The 11,433-nt window shown below is 36.4% G+C and overlaps 1 protein-coding gene across 1 annotated transcript; it reads right to left on the bottom strand.

Moving 5' to 3' along the window:
- Positions 1–377: 377 nt before the first annotated feature.
- On the bottom strand, positions 378–7,600 carry LOC139729914 (protein FAM32A-like). The gene is made up of 4 exons (XM_071640832.1): positions 7,468–7,600; positions 4,505–4,652; positions 3,661–3,714; positions 378–918 (listed from the first exon to the last, which is right to left on the bottom strand). The coding sequence occupies exons 1-4, from the start codon at positions 7,533–7,535 to the stop codon at positions 850–852; spliced, it is 339 nt and encodes a 112-aa protein (XP_071496933.1). The 5' UTR covers positions 7,536–7,600; the 3' UTR covers positions 378–849.
- Between the last annotated feature and the right edge of the window lie 3,833 nt (positions 7,601–11,433).

Here is an 11,433-nt window from a genome sequence, read left to right as displayed (position 1 = left end):
TATCAGATTCTGAGCTTGCAACATGCCCAAATTTCAAGTTGTGGACCACCCAGACAAAGTCCAGTCTACATTTTCCTTGTGAATCTTTTGCAATCCTGGCAAAAAAAAAACTGTCCTATGTCAGCAACTTCGACATCCTGAAAATACAGTGGAACGAACACCAAATATTGAGGACAGGAACTGACGGTGCTGTCCTAAATCTTCTCTTTAGCAGCTACAGGTCACTGCAGACAAGGTGAACTTGATCATACAATGAGAATATTGCATCATTCTACTTTGTATTCCTTTTCAGTACAACTCTTTTGATCAGTGACTACTTATGAAAATTTTGGTGGTAAACATCCTGCACATGTGGCAAATGTTTGGTGATTTTCTTTTTCCCCGAGAGTAAGCTTCCTTGAGGGCAAATCTCACAACCATTGGTGGCCAGGTTTGGGATGTGAATCTACATGTATATACAGTGCACTCCCGGTATAGTGAACATGGTTATAATGAAATTCCAGTTACAACGAAATATAAATCCAGATCGCCAAATCATCGGCTCTATGTCTTTTGCTGTCTATTTGTTCGGTTACAACAAAATTTCATTATAACTTCGTTATAACGGGAGTCCACTGTATTGGTATTGTGGTGGCTCTAAATGATGATTTTTTTCCAACAAAAGATGAAGGAGCCTCGTCCGCAGAGTCAAGAGTAGTTTCTCGCAGTGAGTTCTCTGCTAGCTCTCACAAAGTCGACCTGCTCTCAGCGTTTTCCAGGTCCTCTACAATTTCCTGCAATTTTTTCAGAATTGTCAATGAAAAGCCTTCAAACTCCCATGTGAGGAGCTGAAGAAGGGCACAGGTGTCTTTATTTTGTCCAGCTGACCTTTGGAATGTCAAAATGTTCTGTCAGGGTGTCCAGTTTGGCGTTGAATTCCTACAGTGTGAAACAAATGGGAAGAATTTTAGGCACATACAGTATGATTACTTGGGTCAGTCCCTGTTACAGCCATGTTTCTGAACACAAATGAACCACAGGTTAAAAATATATTGAAGTAAAAACAAGTGCTTCCTGAGGACACTTTAGTCTGTGTAGTTGCCTTTGTCATTCCTATCCATCACATGTTTATCAAATAAGCATCTTTAGCCTGAAATTTTATGTATTTATTTATTGTATTCATGCACTAATATTTTATACAAGTTATATACTGCAATTCTACTAACATTTCTATGTTTAGAGAAAAATTCTCCCAACTGAGAAAGAACTTGAATACCAGGGTACTGAAATACAGAAAGCATTAGTGACACTGAAGACAACTATTGGTTACATCAGAACCACATGGCCAAATTTTGTGAAAAGTCAAACATTTTATAGTCAGCTATTATTACTCCTAGGAACCTGGAACTCTCTGTTTTTATGCCTCCGCCACGAAGTGGTGCCGGAGGCATTATGTTTTCGGGTTGTCCGTCCGTCCGTCCGTACGTCCGTACGTCTGTACGTCTGTACGTACGTCCGTACGTACGTCCGTACGTACGTACGTCCGTCCGCTTTCGTTTACGCGATAACTTGAGTAATATTTACTGGAATTTTACCAAACTTGGTCCAAGTATGAAGTATGATGGGGCAATGATTTGATTAGATTTTGGGTGAAATCGGCTGAAGGTCAAAGGTCAAAGGTCAAGGTCAAATCATGAAATTGTATCCGTTTACGCGATAACTCAAGACTGGATGGAGCAAATTTCACCAAACTTTGTTGGAGGATGATGTATGATGGGACAATTACTTGATTAGTTTTTCAGTGAAATCGGACAGAGGTCAAAGGTCAAAGATCAAGGTCAAATCCTAAAATTTATCTTTTTACGTGATAACTCAAAACTGGATGAAGCAGCTTTCACCAAACTTGGTCCAAGGATGATGTATGATGGGACAATTAGTTGAGTAGATTTTAGTGACATTGACAAGAGGTCAAAGGTCAAAAGGTCAAGGTCAAATGCTAAAAATGTTGCTATTTCCCCATATCTATGCAATGCCCGCAGTTATTTTCTTGAAACTTAGTGTAGACATGTCCTACTGCGTTAAGATTCTCCAGAGAGAGTTTCATGTCATAAGGTCAAAGGTCAAAAGGTCAAAGGTTTGGTGAAAATGTTGCAATATCACTTTTCTCGCAAATGGTTCAATGTATCTTCATGGAACTTGGTACATATGCATGTACTGACTGGCAGGGATTATCTAGGGAATTCAGGGGTCATGGGTCAATAGTCAGGGGGTCAAAGGTCAAGGTGAACTCCTCAAAATGTTACTATTTCCCTCATATACTATGCAATGATTGCATTATTAGTTTTAAAATTTAATATATTATGTATTACTTAATGGAGATTCTCTTGGAAATTTCCAGCCAGAAGGTCAAAGGTCAAAGGTTAAGGGTCAAAGGTCAGGTTTAAATGAAAAAAAAAAGAGATATATTTTGTACTATAATTACACTCTTCATACCTTGAAAATTATACTCAATGCATAAACTTATAATAAGGTCGGTCAGAAGTCAAGTAAAAATTTTCAATTCCCCAAATATGTGTACCTGCACTCTTTAATAGACAATTATAGCAAACCCAGTTTCTGAAAAGTGAACATTCAAGATATTTCTGACAAACCTGTTATTCCGATATTTTGCCAGTTATGTGAAACTGTCATCACACATTGTGAAGACATTGTACTATACACGTATTGGGAGAATCATGCATTATGGCGGAGGCATCAGTCGCCATAGCGACATTTCTAGTTTAAATTTGTTTTGCCACATATCTACAGAGAATGTTTTGCGCATAGTGTTTCTAAAATGCATTGTTCAAAACATGACCATAAAGTGTTTTATCATTATTATTATTGAAGGTGCAGAGTATCTCTGCCACAGATAAGCTGGAACATCCCTTTCATTTATTGTGAACAAAATCTTTAGGTGCGGTCAGACTGGCAAAAGATCAAGAAGATTGCGTTCGCGATCTATAAGATCTCGAAATTTTGTCAGTGTGACCGCAAACTTCCCGCGAAACTTCTCACAAAACTTCCCACTCCAACTCAGGGATATTAATTTCCCTCATCCCCGCTAAACTTCTCAATCTGTTTGTGGGCAGTGTCTCCGAAGGGCACGGCCATTGTCATACAGATGTGCATTGTTACTTCACGATCAGTATCCATTAGACGGCACGCTATTTCCTCTTTTTTGTGCACGTGTACCAATGACCCAAACTTCTTGATCCAGCTGGCTGCCAGTGTGACCGCACGACAGAAGATCTCGAAGACTTCGCCATGTTAAAATTCTCGATCTTTTGCCAGTCTGACTGTGTTTTTCAAGCACATGTTCCTCTTGTGAAAGCCTAGTTGCTATCTGTACATATTACTAATGTTCACTGACTCAATGCACTGGACTGCATGCTTAACTATTGTGTTACTGTTTTCAAACAAATTGACTGCCACTGCAGCATGCCACCTTGTACAGACTGGAATCAATTTTGCCCTTTTGGTCAAATCAACATAGCAATAATTTACTTTCTGCATCCTATCAAATTGATGGGCCTACCAAAACAGCATGTGGTATGGTTTGCTTTGAGAGAGCTGTCCAAGGCACCGATAATCATCATAATTATTTCCATCAATACAATTTTTTGAGAGGCTAACACTTACGTTGACTCTTTCCTTATGCTTCTTGGAGGCCTTCTCAAGAACCCTCTCAACTTGCTGCAGAGTGAAAAACAACATATAGAAAACAAAAGTATCATTTACAATACATGGCGGCATGCACTGTGTGTCTAGATGGAAGACACTATTTGACTGAAAAAAAAAAAACCCCAAACAGTTTATTCTACTTGCAAAGGTAAGTTTGGGACTATGGGTCAGAATTGAGCTGTTTCAAGTACCTACATTGTAAGGAAGATAATGACACATATCAAATCCACTTTATGTCAGCTAGCAGTTCCTTGGATGCCTGTAAGTATATCTTGCACTTGTATTTATATTTGCTCACTGTAAAATTATACTTTTTATACTTTATTATTATTACTATTATTATCATTATTATTACTATTATTATTATTATCATTATTATTATTATTATTATCATCATTTACATAATTTCTCTAATCAGTAGCATGACACCTAAGTCCTTCATTTCAATCTCACAATTTAACATAAATATTGTATCTTAAACTAAGTGGGATGCAAGTACATAAAATAAATATAAACTTCTTCTTTTCAGATCACATTTCAAAACTACTTGCCCTCTGTGATTTCTAAACACCGAGCAGTGCTATGCCTCTCAACTTTATCTTGGGGCATAGCACTGCTGAGAAATCACCCCTTGGCAAATAGTTTTAATCTTGCCCGTCAAAGTAGTCTACATTTGTTTAATATATTCCTGGAAGGATATTAACTGACTATGAATCTAAATCTGAATGACAACACAATGGAGGCGTGTGATACCTCCTTGACTGCAACATCAAAAGGCAACTTTTGCAACTGCTGGTTTTACCCTTTGCTCCTGGATCTTGTCAAAGGCCTTCTGAGCTGGGGTCCGCTGGTCCCTCTTCCTCTTGGTGCTTTCATCTCGCGATTCTTCGTCTCTGATGGATGAAATCTGCTCCAGGATCTTCTTGGCCTCCTTGCTCTTCTTCTTCTTCCTAGATGAGTTCAAAAGGCAACAATGTTCGCATAAATACAACATAATGAGCAAATGAATAAATGACCTCATCATCCTTTTTCTTTTAGTTTGTATCAGGCAATAAGTTTTGCCCTCACATACGATTCCATTCCAAGCCTTCAAGAATGACTTTCTCAAAAAAAACAACCCCAAACCAAACAAACAAACAAAACAAAACAAAACAAACACCAGGACATCCTCCAGCCAGCTTGAGAGACCAAATCGAAAGAGACTTGGGCATTCCCCTGAAAGAGGCTGAACATCAAGCCCAGGGAAGACCAAACTAGAGAAAGATCACTCGTAGGGGAACAACGGGACACACTGTCATAAATGCAATTAAGTCCTGTCAAGTCAAATAACTTTGCCACAACATTCAGTAAATACTGATGTTTTCTCAACTATATTACTTTAATTTATTATTATGGTTCTGTGGTCCCTGGTTATACAAGCTATTGGCTAGGCAAGATACAAATTTGAAATAATTAATGCACCTTTCAATCATGCCAAAATAAAAGCTAGACAATTACTTCAACCAAAGTAAGGATTGGCCATACAAATTATGTAAGGTGATGTCCACTACTATACCAACACTACTGTAATTCAACTACATGTAAGCTTGTAAAACAATTACAATTCCTCTAGTTTGTGCAGGGCAAGTAATAGGGATTAATTTCATCTTGAAAAATGCAATGGCATGGCAATCTTAGGTGAACTAAGATGGGTTTTTACCAAACTGCTGTACAACAGTACAATTAATTGCATAGTTCTGCAGGTCTGTAACTAGTGCCAGTATGTACAGACTACAGTCGTGTAGATTCTAGTCTAGATGCTTTTCTAGTAGGTGTAGATCTAGGATATGTTATACATTGTATTCATCAATGCTGCACACTGGTCCAATGGTCCACGACCCAGTTAGAACCCTTGTCGCAGTAGGGTTCCTCGTAACTTTTTTTTTGGAATGGACCAGTGAAAAAATAGAATATCTGGGGAAATTTACGTATACTTCTGGTCTGACATACCGCTGTTGGACTAGTCTAGTAGAAAAAATAAGTTAATGCGCAGCCCTGAATCAATGTTGAACAATTAGACACTACGTATTACGAATAAAACCTTTGATTTGATTTGATTTTGATTTGATTTGATTCGATTTATTCTCTGTAGGCCTATGCCATTTTTTCAAATACATCAACTTTCTGCAATTTCATTAACAAAGTATGAAATAAAGTACTCAGTAGTGTACTTTCAACAATTATCATCATTTTTAATTATACAATACATAGATCTGTAATTACATGAGGAACATGTTGCATACAGAACGATTACCAAGAATAGGCACAAAGCATGACTATTTGGCAACCGATAACGAATAACATTACAATGAAGAAAAACAAGAGGGTCCAACATGACGCTCATGAAAAAAGGGTTAGAGAGAGAGAGAGAGAGAGAGAAGAATAGAGAACTTTGCTATAGTTACTTTGGAAGGAAGTATTTTCAGGTAGTTTATAGCCAATCATTAATTCTGTCAAGGAGGTACATCTGTATATAATATACCTCCTTGATCCTATAGTCATTCATATATGTACAAGTAAAATGTACATTCCCATTATAACAAATGTGGTTATAACAAAATTCTCAATCTCATTACAACAACGGAGTAAAATTCAGTTTAACTGAATTTTACTCCGTTAGCAAAATTTTCATCTTCAGATTCCCATTCACAGAATCGCTTACTAATTTATAAGTTATACTTTATAGTATGATTCTATGAATGGGTATCTTTATTTAAGATGAAAATTTTGCTACCGTCTATCGTGGATTAAATTTATAAATAATACTAACGATGTCCGGGATCATCAATGAAAGAAATTGTTCAATCTGATGACTTGGGAAATCATAGTGTGGGTGGATCTACTATGTACTAGTCAGATGGCACCCGTGCTTGCTTCGCTTGACCGACAAGTAAGTTTATGTCTAATTACGCGACAAACAAAATGACATTTGCTGGCTGGGTCAGTTTAGTTTTTCGCTTCTTCAGTTTTTCGCTTCTTATCAAAGAAGCGAAAAACTGACCCAGCAAATGTCATTACTATAAATGAGAAGTTTTTCGCGGAATTAGACATACTTGTCGGTCAAATGGCGGCATACTCGTGAAATAGGCCCCACCACTGCGTGTCCGTACAAATACTACGGCGGCTCGCCTGTTTATACTCGTGAATTCAGCCCCACCGTGTGGCGTTCATCGGTAGATAAGCACGGCGGTGGGGCTTTCTTCCACAGTATAATACTCGTGAATGCGGCCCCACCAAACGGCGTTTACGCGAGATGCATACGGCGGTGGGGCCGATTTCCACAGCATAGCATCTTTCGTCCTCCCTTTCTCCCGTTTTTTTCTTTGGTCTTCTACTTTTTATTCTCGGAAGGACTCCCTAATGTCCCTTGACTAATTTAATGGCCAATTTAACCATAAATACAACTCTACCTAACCCTAAACCCTAACCCTAACCTAACCTTGCTTGCTAACGCACGGGTGCACGCGCACTGCGGTGGGGCCTATTTCACGATTTTGCCCAAATGGCACCCGGAATTGATTGACGAGTGGTGTAAAAAAAAAAAAAAATAAAAAATAAAATAAAATATTTGTTTATTTTGTTTACCGCCCGGCCCGTCAGCGTCACACTTTCTATTTTCATTTTCAACAGCGTTTTTCCCAATAGGTGGGACTAACATGAAATAAGAAAATCGAACACTCGGCTCATTGTCAGTGATCACCACAAAAAAGCCAAAGCACAACTTACTTTTTGGATCCTAAATCCCCTACTCCCTTCAGCTTTAATGCCCCACCAGCAGATTTATACGCCGACATCACGGTTTCGAGTTCGGTTATTTGGTCTGCCGTAGTCGACTTCTTTCACCAAATTAATATCGACGATCGCAACGATACGTAAAAAGAGAAATCAACGAAACAGATAGCTCGGGGTAAAAATAAGAAGATAACAAACGTAGAGGGCGCAAGTGCTGTTCTTGTTTTCTTCAAAAGAGATTTTACTCATATAGGTTGTAGATTGTACCCCGACAAGATCTTTGTTTTACTCTCTGTCATCTGGTCCAGTAGTTATGTGTCTATCATTCACTTCACTATGTCGCAAATACAGTAAAGAGCATAATACCATACTCTTTAAATAATACTTACAAACGAAAAATAATTGTCGCCACTCTTTTCATCTCCCTTGGGTGACCTCCTCGTTTGGTTCCTGACGGAACGTTGAGGAGTATTTTGAAGAAGAAGAAAAAGACCGCTTAGGTTTGACTGTATACATTATTACAGCATATTATAATGTGGACTAAATTTTCCATACTGTGATGTGTTACGTGTCTTGTATGTCAATGTAATCATGTCATATTTAATAGCTGGACAGCGTGTTAAAAGAGAAAACTTAAAATTAAGGAAAGAGCGTTCTGGAAAAAAAAAGGTTGTAGAGGGCTAACTATATCATATTCACCTGTATTTACCTGTCTTGTCGGGCCTCTGGAAAGATAATCTTGTAATACCCTCCCACTTTCAGCAAGCTTCCACTATGATATGTTAACCTTGAGTACCCTGACTTTTTCATTGCAGTATTGACTGTCAGAGTGCTACTGTTTGACAAAACTACTATTGTACTGCTCCCTGGTACTTTGACAGGAATGCATCAACTTCTGACTGGAATCTGGGGGGCGTTTCATCAACGAGTTCGTCGGAGGTTTTCACCGACAAATTTGCTATCAGCCAATCAAACGCAAGGATTTCAGTAGCTTTTAACAGTTGTCAGTGTAAATGACTGACAAAAAGTTTCATGAACGGTCCCCTGTTAATTGCACTTGCTTCGAAAGCTGACTTTGGTAGCATTATTCGAGTGAGATACTATTCTGTTCAGTGAAGTTATTTTTCCTGATGTTCAATCGTGCGTGTTGCTTCCGAATCTCGAGGTTGTGACCGTGAAGATAAGCATCTTTGTTTTGAAAAGTTTGGAACTGTTGGTGTCAGCAAAGCCACTAATGATTTTAATTGAAGCATTGTCGCCTCTGAGTCTGACAACTCGGTAAAATAAAGAGAGCAAAAAAAAAAAAAATGTAGAGGGCATAGTACTATAGTAAACTAAAATGACAGTGGTGATGATATTGAAAAAAAAAACCAACAACATGACAGATAATCAAAGATTTAGTGCAACCCCCCCCCCCCCCCCGGAAAAAAAAAAGAAATCAAAAATTATTATGATAAACAAAAACACTGTATTGATGGGGAAGTTGATGATTTACATGGGATTACAACAGAGCTTAGTGTTGGATATGTTCAGTGATGTTTGGTAAATTATCCTGTGGTAATCTTCTTACCAATGGAAAATGGATTATTCCCTCCTTAATTTACTTGTTAAAGTTGTACCTGTACTTAAAACAAATTCCTGTGGGACATAATCAATTTTTAAACGTTCTACATCTTACTTTATAGTTATTGTGTTATTACACAGTACAAGAACAACTTACTCTAGCAGACACTTCTGTTCTTAACGGTTTTCAGAATAACGGTTTAACTTACATGAAACAAAAATAAAGTTATTCAGATATCGTAGTGGTTAATGGAAAGCCTTTTGGAAATTTGTATGCATGATAAACCCTTGGAAATTGCCAGAAGACTCAAAACACCTTGGGGTGATCTCAGGGGTAATCTTTGAACAAACTCTTGACTGGTCTCTCCATTGTCGATCAGACAGTCAAGAAAGTTCTCGTTTTATTGTACGTGTACAGGCCCCACGAAGAATCAATCAATCAGTTTGTATCTTTCTTTTATGCTTCCACACATAGATTATCGTTGTGGTATATAGTACTATGCGAGTTAAAGTTTTTGACAGAATGGATTTAACCAGGTTGCAATAATGCCAAAAACAAGTTTGCTCGCTTGGAATATAGTTATATTATGGAGGTTATTGTACTGTGTCATTACAAGCTCTTTCCAACTAAGTACATAGGCCTTACTTGTAAACCTATAGAATACAACAAATGAATTCCTTCTCATACAAGCAAGTTACTGAACCTGTTACCCATCTTTCCATCAAACGAAATGCATGCAGAAAGTATACAGTATATAATATCAATTTCTACTTTGATATTATTTTATACTCACTGCACTATAATGGAGTTGAATACAATATCATGTCATATAACTTGTTTTTATGTTTGTATGTTCGTCTTTGTTTTAATGCTCTCATAAACATGAAAAATCCATTGTTAATTATTGTATCTTTTATTATTCATACTTTTTAATGTAACATAATTATACATAGATATGCATATATATATTATATATAATATATCATATCATAATATAATTATATATATATATATATATACTGTATATATATGTATATATATATATATATATATATATATATATATATATGAAGGGTTTGTTTGCAAAAACCGATAAGTCCATTTTTGAAGATTTTGAATTACGATCTCTGTCATAAAGTACAAAATAATACCTTTTAAATGATATATTGGTCAGTACATATGAAGAGTTTGTTCGCAAAAACCGATAAGTCCATATTTGCCAAATGGAGACATTTGCGATTAAAGGTCAAGAAAAATAAACAGAATGATAAGAAAATTTTTGGTTCTTTTGACCATAACTTCAAAAATGTACCTTTATATGTAGTGACCAATATATCATTTAAAAGATATTATTTTGTACTTTATGACAGAGACCGTACTTCAAAATCTTCCGAAATGGACTTATCGGTTTTTGCGAACAAACTCTTCATATAGAGGTATATTTTTGAAGTTATGGTCAAAAGAAGCGAAAATTTTCTTATTATTCTCTTTATTTTTCTTGACCTTTAATCGCAAATATCTCCATTTGGCAAATATGGACTTATCGGTTTTTGCAAACAAACTCTTCATATATATATATGATATTATAAGGTATGATATAACATGATATAATAACACTTTTTATGCGCCGGAGCTAGGGTCAATGAGTTCCTATTTTGCTGTAACTACATATGTATTTGTCTTCTTTCTTTTAACCGGAGAGTATAATATTGGGATTAAAGTGATTATGCAATAGAAAGGCGTGTTGACTTATCATATAATGATTCCTAATACCATCACCATTTCTCATGTGGTCAAGTTGGTATCTAAATATTATCCATATTTTTAGATAACTTTCTAATAATTTTCTTCAGATTACTTAAAAAACCAAGAGCTCGTCAGTGACATCATCTGTCAATAACTGCTAAGGAACTGATATGACTAATGAAAGACAGTGTATCCTCTTCCTATGGACTGTTAAATCTCCATGCAGTGGAATTTGTTAATCATAATTAGTAACATAAAGAGAATCAAATCAATTCAATTCAATTCACCATACTTTATTCCCAAAGGAAATACAAAATACAAAGTGATAATATTCATCAATTCAGTTGTTAAACAATTAAACAGTACAAATCATTACATATTGTGCCAATATGTGTACAGATAATAATTCAGCGAAAAAAAAGGAACAATTCCCACTTTGCAATCGTAACAAAATCAAACATATAGATATGGCGACAGAAAAGAGTAATTCACCGAAAAACAAGGATTATAGGCCGTAGATCATTCAAAAATTGAAGCAAAACAAAACAAAACAAAAACTACACCACCATTACCAATATAGTGCCTATTATACATAGCATTTATATTCCATTGGAGCATTTGATATAGATACTAAAAGCATATCGTTTACA

The sequence above is a fragment of the Diadema antillarum genome, unplaced genomic scaffold, assembly GCF_040938485.1.
Source record: "Diadema antillarum isolate AM-2024a unplaced genomic scaffold, OU_Dant_1.0 seq00000269_RagTag, whole genome shotgun sequence".
Classification (NCBI taxonomy): Eukaryota; Metazoa; Echinodermata; class Echinoidea; order Diadematoida; family Diadematidae; genus Diadema; species Diadema antillarum.
This window is presented reverse-complemented; position numbering and strand designations above follow the sequence as displayed.